Below are 13,430 nucleotides of genomic sequence, written 5' to 3'. Positions count from 1 at the left end.
AATAGTTAAAGTATCAGAGAAAATGGCCTAAACTGAAATTGCCTAAACTGATCTCTTAACTCTTAACTGACTGCATTAAGATATATGTTTCAACAGAATATTCATGAATGAGTGGGAATGGTGTATACTGTATAGCACATATAAATAACAGATAGTAATTAACGAAGTCAATAAGGGACATACAGTACATTTAATTGTGTACAAAACCATGACCATGACACAATTGTTTTTTCCCCCCATAAATTCCCAGTTTGGCATTTTAGTAATACTGGATAAGAGATCAAAAACAAGAATGTGAAAACATGTGGTTTACAACACAGGCTAGCAATAGACAAAGGACACTCAAAATAAAAGTATGAGTATACTTATTACTAGTGACCTCTTATCCTCTTTTAGGGTAAGGGAGTTACACACAAGGGCTCATTTCAAGGCTGCACCATGTTGATTCAACACATAATACACATACCTAACAGTAAGGTATGAGAATTACCCTTTGACATATGAAAAGTCATATTTTTCTGTCCAATGTATACAACTCCTGTGTGTGTGGGCTGGCTCCAGAGAGAAGTGATGGCCATGCACTTTTGAATTTGTGAATAATAATAAAAAAAAAAAGAGAGAGTCCGGTTGGAGTCAGAATCACAGTGTGTCTGAGCCTGATGTGTGTCCCAGAGTGTCTCCGGAACCTCCCTCCGTAGCCTCCGCCCCTTCCTGAGCCTCCATGTTTGCCACGGCATCCTTCTGACTGGACAAGCTCTCCTCCAGAGTGTCCTGGTCGGAGGTGATGTCCTGCGACTCCTCCTGTCGGTCCTCTTCCTCCTCGTCCTCATCCTCCACGTCCATCTCGAAGACACGCACATGGCGAAGGTTGGAGCTTAGCTGTGTAAAGGCAGAAAGAACAATGTACACCAAGCTACAGATAGGAGGGCTTACACAAGCACAGGCCATAAGAGGTAATCCAAAGTTATCCGCAGATCAAGGGAATGCATTTCCAGTATTGACTAAATTCAGTTAAAAATAATTCTGAGCTAGCTAAGGTATGTCAAGTAAATACATTAATCTGTAGTGTCTCGACTGACAATAAACAAATTAATTGCAGTGCCTGACCAATAGCACATGATGCTATAAAGGACACAAATGCTTACCACACAAGACACTTTTCGGATCCCATTAACGGCCACAAACTGGGCTTTCATGTTGTCCAGAGGCCTCCACTGGTTCTCCCAAACCAGACCCTGAGACGGGATGGAGTCGTTCTGCTGGTCCAACCTGGCAACCCCAGAGAAATGTACAGTACTGAGTGGAAATTAGCAGTCATGAAAATAAAAATAATAACATGAGACTGGGAGGGATTCTACCAATAGCTCCCCTGCTACTGCACTGAGTATTTAAAGCCAGTGGGGAGGTCGGGCATTTGTGTTTATGAGCGTCTCTTGTGGCAGAACTCAATGCTGTGTGAGTTCACATGTCAAGATTTTTTGCTGCTGGGTAATGCTTACGATTACTGTTGAAACTACAAGTGGAAAAGTGAAGATGTAATATGCTGTAAAATGGAGGCCATAAATGGATGAGGCACGCGGACATGCACATGCATGCACACACACACGCACGTGACAGAGGTCGTAATTAGTCTGCTGCTCACGGCCCTCGAACCCGCCACACACACCGGCATGGGAGTCGAACGCTCTAACCACTGAGCTAAAAGCCCAGGCTTCCAACTCAGCGGTTAGAAGCGTTCTTAAGGTTAGGGGTGTGAGGATTTACACAGGCAACTAGCATGCTAGGTCAGTTCGCCTCCGTTACACACACACACACACACACCGAAGGGTGGTGTCCCAGGTGAACTCTTCCTCGGTGCGAAGGGCAGCGCTTAGTGGCAGCTGGGCAAGAACACGCTCCTCCTCCTGCCCCTGCAGGACCACTGTCAGCGTCTCAGCGTCGTAGAGACGGGCGTCTAGGCAACGGTATAGGCCATTCCCACTGGCAAACATAGATGCAGAGCAAACATGTTATTAACACCACACAAGTCAACTGGAGTGAAAGTGTGTGTGTGTGTGTGTGTATTGTGCACTATAGCTGTACAGATCTATCCATGTTTAAAGTCATATTTTACTGCTAGAGGGCACTGAGGTAGTAAAACTCACGGGATTTCTGCTACTGGGTCCTCATCATCAATGCTGGTGTTCAGAGGTCTGCTCAGGTCAATGGCTATAAGACCATTCCGAACAGATCTGTGAAATGCACATTAAAGGCAAAGTCTACGTGAAGCATAAGATTACACAATATTTTTGTAATAAGCAGAAAAAAGCCTTCTGAAGTACCTGCATGGGTCTGTCGCCCTCCTCAGTAAATAGATCTTAGATGGTGAGATCTCGGACATGCAGAAAACCACATAGTGCATACTAGCCTTGTTATCATTCCACCTAATCAAAACAAACAAACAAACAAACAAACATCCTCTTTCTCTGCATCATGTTTGCACAGAATGATGCCCATGCCTGCATCCGTATTGCATCACCTCAATACCCCCGCTCTCATTAGAATACACTGGAAAACCGAGCTTATTTCATTGTCTTGCCATATCAATTAACTTGATGGGATGACAAAAGGATCCATTACTGCAGTGATTAGAGTAATCAATTACAGTAATCAATACTATTATTACTACCACACCAAAACTGACGCCAACCTACTCATCCTCAAATGGCCTCTTATCAGTGCCGTTAAATGGTCATCTGATCTTTACATGTGAGAGAGTTCTTAGAACATCCAGTTGACTTACAGTGCAGGCATCTCAAAAAGTCTTGGTGTATTTTCTGAGCTGCAAAAAGCAAAACAAAATGTCAATGAAACAAAACCAATCTCAACCACATGCAGACTCATAGATGCAACAACACACAGGCAAGAAATACGCTTACCTTTCTGGAACAGTGTAGAGGGGCAAACACAAGGCCTCTTTCACAGACTTCCCAATCACCTCCTAAAGTACAAACACCTATTACACCCTCGCTCTAAGCATTCATTTAGGTGATATGTTTAAACCTCACCCTGTATACTGTACACCACAGCAGTCATGGCAACATGTACATTAGTTGACTCACACAATCCTGCTGTTTTCCTTCTCATTCTTTCAGATGGCATTAACAGGAGCATCATTAAAGGACCAGTATGTAGGAAATAATGGAAAATAAACTGTCACCATTCCAAAAATGATCACCATATGTTGTCAGAGAGTAAGGAAACACGATGAATTGAAGTAATGGCTTATTTGACAACATTACTCTAACCCGTAAAACCCTGTAAAACCCATGAAAAAAAATTAGTTACGGGGCGGAATCTCTTGGAATTTTCGTTTATGTTTTGAGCGATTAATTCTAGAATAGCGTATTAATAATGGGCTGGCGTGTCCTCCTATTTGTGTTGCCAAATTAGCAAAGGCCAACTGTCAACTTGCTGTCAACTGTAGTCATGAACGCCGACGAGAGGCAGGCAAATCTCCAAAATTAGAAGAAATAAATTAAGTGGACATTGGAGGAGCTTCCTGAGATGGTGACGTCTTCGTCAAACGAAGAATATCAAGTCTGACGCATAGCTGGCCATATTTCTCCACAACAGGTAGCCTAGGCTAAACTTCATCTGCATCGCTAACTTCAGCTAAATATGTTACGTTGGTTAGAGAGGTATTTTTTGTTTTCATTGTTTCCGTAATGTGTAGCTGGGTCATGGTTGGAGAAACGTTAAAGCAGCTGCTGGTCAACTAACGTTAGCTAAGTCTTCATTACATCTGGCAACCCAGAAGAGGCTCGCGTCTGGTAGTCTTGAGAACGCTCACCAGTGTTTTGATTTTGGCCTAAAGAACTTTCGGTAACAATCCTAAAAATCGCACCTTTAACTCATTATTAAATCCTCACATTTTGAATGGGAAAATCATTTCAGCAGGGAAAAAGGTGAGAGATATTAAGATAAAATATGTCTGTTGGTGTGTGTGTGTGTGAGTGTGTGTTTGTGTGTGTGGTAGGGGTGCTGCCAGCAATTTTAGTTATGGTGTCAGACTGTCCTCTGAGGCTTCCCAGGTAGATGAGTCAGATTTACAGATTCTGTTCCCAGCACCCTTACCCCACACCCTGAACTCAGTCACACTCTCTCTCTCTCACACACACACACATGCACGCACACACACACACAACACTCAGGCACTGACTCAGCAGCAGGAGCACCAGCCAAATTTCCCATAGACAGCAAGACTGTAAAAAACTCCCATTACTCTAATGGCAATTCATTTCAGATCACATTCGTTAGAGCTAAAAGCATAGCTGAAACGGAGCACACATTTCTCGGATAGAGCTGAAAAAGAAAAAAGCCCTCAAAAGGCTAAAAAGGCTAAATGTCAATTACCCCAGTTCTACGACCTTGTAACCTTGAGAATGCTAGCAACTGACATAAGAGTCTAGGATAGAGGGCTTTTTCTTAGTCTGGTTATATGAAAGAGACAGAGAGAGCCTTTGACTGTTTCCGTATGTATGTCAGAGAGACATAGTGAGTGTGTGTGTGTGTGTGTGTGTGTGTGTTCTACTTACTGCTGGTTTCTGAAGACACAGCTCTATTGTACCCTCCATCATCCTCTTCACAAAGTGCAGGGACTTCTGAGGGTACGTAGGAAACAGCAGTGGACTCTCTGCATCAAGTCACAAACAAACAAACAAACAAATAAACAAACACATATCTAGAGTCATGTCACCATAAAGCTACCTATCCAACCCCCTGCTACCATGGTGGAAGCCTAGAGTAACGGGGCTTATTATACGGCTCTTCACAATGCAAGTAGAACGCTCCATTGACTTGAATGGGATTTCCTATTATGGGAAGTTCTACGGGTCCTTATTTTTGTCTAAGGACCTCTGAAATAATGACTGCTGTCAATGGCAACGGATTTTCAATTTTCAAAAGTGAAGGCAGATGGTTGATCAGCTGTGTTCTAAAGAACGTTTGATTAAAGTTCAGCGTGTGTTGCAAACTATTTCTCAGCAAAAGCCACAACGAAACGGTAACAAATAAATGTAGAGAGACCTATCGTGGAGTTTATTTTTTTTGTTTTGGCAAGTAAGCGGGATAATGTATAGAACACCGCTCTGCTGGCACGTTGAGGTCCGGTTTGCCCTGTCGGGACTTATTTTCCCAATAATGACCAGCGTTCTGTACATTATCCCTTACTAAATATATGATCTAGAATGTAATGTGTCAGATTCTCTGGCAGAGTGCTACCTTTCAGATGTGAGCTCTCCTTGAGAAACTTCACCCACTGGTTGCCATCAGTGTTGGGTGGAGAGACCAGGTCCTCTTCCTCATCTTTCAAATACTGGAACATGGATAACAAAGTTATATGGGAACAGACATGGATGTGCCCAGACTGACAGACAGACTGCATAAAACCTACCTGTCCCACTCGTTCCACGTTGAAGTACTTCCCTTTGCGATCAAAAAGCTCCTCATTCTACCAAAATGGGAAATCATTGTAGAAAGTCATCAACCAGATTATTTTGAACACTTGGCAACCTTATTGGCAGCAATACTGTTGATACTCTGTACTATACTATAAATATAAATGCCTGCAGTGCTTATTTGCGATCAGGCGTACATATAAAAACAACTGCTCTTAGTTTCATGGTGTTGGCTTTTTACCATACCATTGCCATAAAACGCTGCCCAAAGCCTGAATGTTTCTCACCGCGCTGAAATGCTCTGCCAAGAAGTCCGCCACAAAGGCCAAGTCTTTGTGTGTCATCTAGGAAAGATAACATCGTGCATATGTGAGGACAGTCCTCCAAACTGCTCCCACAATATCGCTGAGACGGGGCATCAACACCTTATCCCCCAGTGCATAATCAAGTACTCTCACCTTATTGAGCTCAGGAGGGACATGATCATCAGACATCCGCAGCATCGCTACAACAGCCAATACAAAGGGAAACCACATGAGTGCAGTTTCATCAGACAATACCAACAAACAAACAAACAAACAAACAATCAGGTAAGGTAATCAAGGTACTGGTGAAAAACAAGGCAGACTTACCAACATACAGCCAGCGGAAAAACGCCTTGAAGTTCTTCATGCTCTTGTCAATCACTCTGAAGTTTACAAAAATACATTATACAAGTATATCACAAATGCATGACTAAAATATCTGTTTGTAAAGTTGCTGGCACAAAAGGAGAGGAACATTAATCATTATTTTGTCATGATTACAAATATAAGCATTAAAATGACCATTTTCATATCACTTACTGCAAAAGCTCACTGGCCTTTAGGGTGAAGGAGCCCACAGCAGTGATGGCATCTTCAGAGAAAGCACACAGAAAAAACAGCACATATGGATAGTGATCTACAACAGACAGGCGTGAAGACTATCATACAGTAGATATAGCATACTACACATGCTTCTGCTTTTGGCCTCTGCTTTGTCCATGCACCTGTGTGTTTTCTTTTCTCTGTTTGTGTAACCTTGTCTATGTACCTTGTCTGTTTGATTGTACCTATGTAACAAAACTCTAAAGCGTCTTTGAGTGTCTAGAAAAGCGCTATAAAAATAAGTGTATTATTATTACTATAATAAACATAGATATAACCTTCACCTCACCTCAGTGCTCTCTCTCTCTGTGTGTATGTGTGTGTGTGTGTGTGTGTGATTCCATAAGGGATCGCTCCTTGCTGCCTCTTACCTTCTATGACCGCAGGGTCCAGTCCCAGAGGCTGATACTTCTGTTTCCACAGGGCCATGCCCTTCACCTCACTCAGGTGGTACAGCAGAGCCTCTGAGCCACTGCAGCACAACAGGGGAGAACACACACCAACAAGAGTAATGACACATTTATTACCGTGGTTTAAATATACAAAATACAGAAAACGTGATCATGAGAATTACACAGGTAATGATTAGTAAATGCTGGAGACTTATAAGCACCTCTGTAGGTGACTAATGACCAGCTTCTGAATGCCAGAGTAGGAAGACTCTATGGACTGGCCCAACATCTTCAGACCCTGCACACCAGAAATTAGTTAATGTACGAAAGAGGCAATGTACATAAATGGGTAACAAAGTCATCATAAATAGGCAACAATGTCATCAACACGTGTTGTTGTGGTGGCATTTGAAAAGCTCACTGAAACGTTACATTGGCCTCTCACAGACATGCAAATCTTGTGAGGTGTTTGGACTGACAACACACCTTGACTGTGAGCTGGTTCATGAGGAGAGCCTGTAGCTCAGCGCTGGAAGAAAGATAATGACATAAAAGAAACAAAATGCAAAATAGGAACATTACAAGATGCTCAAAGTATTGGTTGAATTCTCCTTACATCTGAATTGAAAGGACCTAAAAACGACTACACAACAAACCAAATCGACTACTGTGGTCAACTAGCTCCCTCTAGTGGACATATCATAACATGACACACTCCACACAACACCACACCACACCAGTACTTCTCACTTGTGCAACTGTATCCAATGTTAACTGATAGTGAGTATATGAAGTGTTGTTATTAAGGATTAAGCTGATTCCTCCCAGAGCACTCATCTCAGAGGGACAGAATGACCCCTCCAGTGGACCCTTACCTGGCATGGCCCCACAGCAGCAGCTCCAGGAACTCATCCTGCACCTGTGTGCTTGTGTTCTTCTCCTTTACAGTAAATAAACACACACAAACATACAAATAAACACATATTCAATCCTGCACCTGTGTGCTTGTATTCTTCTCCTTTATAATAAATAAACACACAAACATACAAATAAACACATATTCAATCCTGCACATAATGTGCTTGTGTTCTTCTCCTTTACAGTAAATAAACACACATTAACATAACACATATTCAATCCTGCGCCTGTGAGCTTGTGTTCTTCTCCTTAAGGAGAATACAACTACATACTAACAAACACATATGTAAACCTGCACATGTGTGTTTTTCTCCTTTACAGTAAATACAAATACATACTCTACATACAAATTCACACACTGTGTAAAAACTGCTCATGTCATGACAGAGACCATACTTACTACCCTAAATACTTCAGCTCTGTGTAATGGTATTGGTTCTGGCTAACAGGTTAGGAAGGGCTAAACTATATCAACTGACAAACAGTGCAATACAATGAACTGTGACTAACATTTTTCAAGATGTATAATGATTTTGACAGATGTCTTGTCAGCAGGACTAAAGCAACTGACCTGGACAAATTTTGTAAGTCTCAGATCCATCTGCAAGAGAATGTCCTCCCAGGCTTCACACATGCAGGTGAGAGACAGACGTAGGTACTGAGAGGGAGAGCGAGCGAGAGAGAGAGAGAGCAAAGTGAGGGATAGGTCTCTTGACACCACAGAAATCATAGCTGTTGCAGAATGCTTTTAACTTCCAATCACCTGTAGAAGTGTGGAGATATGGGTGAACTTGCGTGCCATTCTGGTAAGCTCTGGTAAACAGGAAGACAGCAGCCCTGTGTCCAACTACAGACACCGATAAACAGAAAGAGGAAGAGAAGTACTAAAATCAAAACCAGTCCCAAGGCAAGACCAAGCATTACATGATGAATAGTGTCATCCAGGGTAGGAATTTCACGGCGGCCACGACGGCCATGGCCGTCGTAGCCCCTTGCATTGGCCGTGAGGCCCCTTTGAAAATCAGAGGTTTACAGGCCACGGTGGCCTTGGTGCCCCCTTCTTTCAATATTCTGCTTTGTGTCCTACTAATAGCGATTTTTATTTAGCCTGTGGCCTGTCAAAATCATCTTAGCATTCACAGCGCAAATTAATTTAGCCTAGTCTTTTACGCAGTGGAGAAAGTGACAGCGCAAGAAAGACAGTGCGTCCAAATTCACCCTTTTTCAGTTGAACTACTCGCGAAGTAGCCTATTCATCACACAGACATCACAAGTATCACATGAAATAGCTTTTTCTCACCTTTTAAACGATGTTAGCCGATAATTGCTGTGTTGAACGGTTCGCGAGAAAAGTAAATAATATAATTCAATTTAATCATACATTCTACTGAAGGTTTTGAGTCACATGATCTCCCTACCCATTCATCTCGGTGGAATACTTTACAAACCCTTCTTTTAACACATGACAAACCATATATCAGAATAAACAGGAGACCTTACCGAACACAAAGGTGTAAAGCAGTCCCCTGTACAGTTAGCCGTTCCAGAGTAATCCAGTTTTGAATTTGCAGTAAAGTTCGACATACATGGATGTCTCCAAATTTTGGCTTTTACACTGTTCCACATGATTTCATAACGGGCCAAATACAAAATAAATGTTACAAATATCGCCTAGATATTGGTAAATCAGAGGACAGCTGACTAAGAGTTTGTGAAAGTAGCCTTAATGATCACAAAATGCTAAGCATGCATCTAGGCTATTTGAGTTTCTTAAAGCTGAGCTGTGCTTAAATTGTTCAATACATGATTTCATAACAGGCCAAATATAAAATAAATGTTATATATTGCCTATATATCTGTAAATATTAGATGATCAGATGATTTACAGTTCTATGTAATATGTCATGTTTCATGTTTTTGTAATGTTTCATACAGTGATCTACTGCAGTGAATAGGCTAAATACAACTTTGATCATTTTTATAGCCTACTACTGCATAGTTAACTTTGGCCTTGGGGCCCTGACATGTGGCCTTTGTGCCCCCCACCAAATATGCCCAACTGAAGGCCAAGTGGCCTTGCCCCCAGAATGGTGAAATTCCAAGCCTGGTGTCATCATTATATTATTTGACATTGGCACAGATAGGCACAGATGTTTGACATTATATCAAAACTCTGACCATTCTCTAGTTAAAAAAGGCTTTGAAGGCCTTACCTGGACATAGTGAATCTCGGGGTCGTTATCGGTGGACCTAATTTCTGTGATGACTGAGAGAGACTTGAGGTCACTTGAGAGGCAGAGGCTACGACAAGTGCCCACAATCTACCAAGAGGAAGGGTTGTGACATAACATTAAAAAAATGACATTACATGAAACGGAAAAGAAACAGTGATTATTCATATTAGACTTTATGATGCCGTGTGATGTAGCTAAACTGTTCCAGCATAGACCCACATGTACACGTGTTCTATACATGGAGAAACTTGAAAAATACCACTGAAGTAGTTCAAAAGAGAGTGCTAAGGGAGGTAAAAAATCAACACAAAGGCACTACATTCAATGAATGATAGAGGAAACATTTCCCTCACCCGATTTAAAGTTGCTATCTTGTACAACCCATAGGCGTAGAGCTCCATAAAGCCACACGGTCCTCCCACCACCAAAATATTTAGCCTGTCAGCATCAGAAAAGTCAGATGATGGTTAATCAGATCATTCACAGGATGCAAGAGGAGCAACCTACAAACTTGACCATGACAAGTCACTCACTGACCTCACTTCCCCTAGGAGATTTGTAGCCTCATCCGATTTCTCCTCACTGCAAGAAAAACACCAGATGTTAAAAACAAGAAAAAAACATAGATCGCAATCACTAGTGAATAGTTTGTTGTTCTCAAGACCAACAACACTGCAGCCATCATTCATTTCACTTCAACGGAACTGTCCACATACCTGAAAATCTTTGTTGTGGTGCTGTAGCTGAACAGACATATGGAAAAGGATGATTAACTGCTAACAATGTATTTTCAACAAATATATTTAAAACTTAGAATTAACCATTTTGTATATTGAAATGTTATAAAAAAAAAAAAAGAGTTCTCCATTCAGATGATCGGAAGACGTTTACCTTTTGGGTAGGGATGGCAGCTTGGGAAGGAAGCGATTGGACTCATCCTCTGAGTCGTAGAATGATGTGAGGCCACTGGAGAAAAGCAAGGGATAGAAAGGAGCAAAAGAAAAGAAACAGCATATTATTTTTTCCTTTCGTTCCCTTGTCAAAAAACTTAAATTGATATTTATCATCAAGGGACCTACAGTCAGGTTGGTGGGATACATAGAAAACAAGTGGCAACACAGACACAGTTGAACAGGCAAGGGGAGACACACAGACACACTTACACACCTATTCTCCTCCATCACCTCCATCCAGTGCATACAGGACACGGGCAGCTCTACTGGGAAGATATGGAGGATCTCGGCCTTCTCAGCATCACACAGAACTACTTGCTTGGTGTCCCCCAAACTGAAGGCTAGGACTGGGTGACAAAATATAAACATTAAACACAATTACCATTAGCGCTGTACATCATATGCTAATAGCAATAAAGTTTAACATGACAGGTAAATATGCAAAGGTAATAGCCATAATTCACAAGAAAATATGGTGAAAATCTTACTTTTGCCATCTGGCCGCCATGCCAAGGCAGTGATCTCCTTTCCCGTGTTCTCATTAGGCTGCAAACTCCACACACGGTAGAAATTGGAGAGGCGATGCAGCAACAGCTGAGAAGAAATAAGTTAAAGACCGTTCAATACCACAGCAAGAGCCCTCCTCTGCTATTTGACGTGATTATCTTACCTCGCCATTGGTATTGGCCAGTGCGATCAGATCCCTCTTAGGGGACCAGGCCATGTAGAGAATGGGATTGGGAAGCTGCTTCTCCCCAACTTGCCTAAAGGCACGCATTGTAAAAACAAATCTGGAAAAGGAGGAGAGATCACTTGAATGCATTTTTGACTGTCTCCATCTCCCAACCTGTCAAATGTCAATCACAACAATTGGATTCTCTAGTGTGTTTTTGCTAACGTTAGCTTTCTTGCCACTGTAGTTTGCCGTTAAACCATCGTCCACATTTCAAACTAGATATTGTAGAGGTACAGCGTAACAGAGATTCAATGCACCATTGCCAGCTAGAAATAAATCTGCATCACATCAGTCGCTGACAAGTTGTGGATCCATTAAAGAAAAGAACACCTAGCTAACATTAACGTTATTTGCTAATGGCTAAATTAACACTATAACGTTACTTGAAGATTATTTTAGTAATGGAATAATAAACAACTCAAGCTTACTGTTGCGACAACTCCAAAAACTGTATCCTATTGTTTGGAAAGAAATATTTAAGTATTTTCCAGGGACTAAGTTACATTCTTTAGCACAAATCTTGCACAGAATTTTCCGTGTATGGCGCCATTAAACGTCACTGTGCGCAACATTGACCAATCCAGTTCGACAATCAGCAGTCGTAGCCGACGGATGCCCAAAATGGACAAACAGAGCGAATTTTGTCAATGAAGGAATAAAAAGGCTGGTTGGAAAAGTCCTTCGCCTGACACGATCTGGGGGTTGGCAGGTAACAACAGTGTTCTGTCATTAACAACAGACTTTCATAGTCATCATCAGTGTCAATTCAAAACAAACGAAAGTTCAAACAGCCTTTGCTTAATAGAGAGCGATAGGTAGTCTAATTGGAGAAGTGAAAGGGTTATTCTGGCTGACACCATTCATTGATCCATGAACATCCCCTCAGTTTGTTTTCTGTGGCAGTGTTATTGTCTTCTCTGCAGTACGTAAACTCAACAGACTCTCATCACACTGAGCTGTAAACCTACTGGGCTATGGTAATTTCATCTCAGGTCTGTAATCTCCTAGGCCTATTAATTATTTTTGTTTACAGATGAACTGTCAGGTGACAGTGACTAACCTACCATTCATGTGCCATTTCCATGTCTTGATGGGGTCAGTGTGGTTAAATGTGAGGAGCACCACAGTCAGGTCAGATCTATTCCTGCCTTGATCGTATTAAACGGCTGGCTGTCCAAACCATCCACCAATTAATAGCCTACAGTTATTTCTGTACTGTACATCTAACCTGGTTCACCATCTATTTTGACGCATGGGGGCATATGTGACTCAATCACACAGACATTTAGGAGGTTGTTTTCCTCAGAGACAAGTCATCCATAAAGCAGCTAAGAACCAGAAGGACATAGGTCCCTTATTTTGTTGAAATGAGAACGAATGAAGTCATGTACTGTATGTGTGACTAAGAGAGAACTAGAGAGGCTGTGAGAGCAGAGACTATGTTCTCGCTAAAATAGGGTGGATGGTTATGGTAGGACAAGTGAAATCAAATTTGAATTGAGCAGTATATCACAGGTGTATTTCCTGTATTAAAAATAAAGTTGTCCTCTGAAGAGGGGGTGGTGGTGGTCGGTTTATATATTTAAAAAAAAAAAGAGAGAGATAGCCAACTAGAGAATTTGAGAAATGAGAGCTTATCTGTAGGTCACATAGCAGTGGTTCTCCTTGTAGATGCTTTGAATGCACATGACAAAGGTCCACTGCCCAGACAGAGCCGTCTCAGTGGGCATTCCAGGCGGTCCTGTCACCAGTGTCCGCCTCTAATCAGTGGATTGTTGAGAAACGGGAATAGCTCGAGCGTGGCCATTCCCTCCGGCCTAAGTGCGATAAGGTTCCAGAAATAGAGGCTAC

At 41.9% G+C, this 13,430-nt stretch overlaps 1 protein-coding gene across 1 annotated transcript; it reads right to left on the bottom strand.

The window, feature by feature from the left end:
- Positions 1-171: 171 nt before the first annotated feature.
- Positions 172-12,139, bottom strand: anapc4 (anaphase promoting complex subunit 4). Its single transcript, XM_048253532.1, has 29 exons — positions 12,008-12,139; positions 11,514-11,634; positions 11,332-11,437; positions 11,058-11,190; positions 10,782-10,856; positions 10,607-10,633; positions 10,428-10,472; positions 10,244-10,328; positions 9,870-9,977; positions 8,420-8,503; positions 8,228-8,314; positions 7,614-7,678; positions 7,225-7,267; positions 6,960-7,036; positions 6,718-6,818; positions 6,284-6,335; positions 6,071-6,126; positions 5,897-5,943; positions 5,726-5,782; positions 5,435-5,491; positions 5,263-5,356; positions 4,578-4,675; positions 2,919-2,980; positions 2,783-2,821; positions 2,322-2,423; positions 2,145-2,231; positions 1,822-1,980; positions 1,146-1,269; positions 172-879 (listed from the first exon to the last, which is right to left on the bottom strand). Exons 2-29 carry the CDS (start codon positions 11,619-11,621, stop codon positions 640-642), a joined length of 2,418 nt encoding a protein of 805 aa, XP_048109489.1. The 5' UTR covers positions 11,622-11,634; positions 12,008-12,139; the 3' UTR covers positions 172-639.
- Positions 12,140-13,430: the final 1,291 nt, after the last annotated feature.

This window comes from Alosa alosa, chromosome 9 (genome assembly GCF_017589495.1).
Source record: "Alosa alosa isolate M-15738 ecotype Scorff River chromosome 9, AALO_Geno_1.1, whole genome shotgun sequence".
In the NCBI taxonomy this organism is placed as follows: domain Eukaryota; kingdom Metazoa; phylum Chordata; class Actinopteri; order Clupeiformes; family Clupeidae; genus Alosa; species Alosa alosa.
Note: the sequence above shows the minus strand (reverse complement) of the source record. Positions and strands in the feature narration are given on the sequence as shown.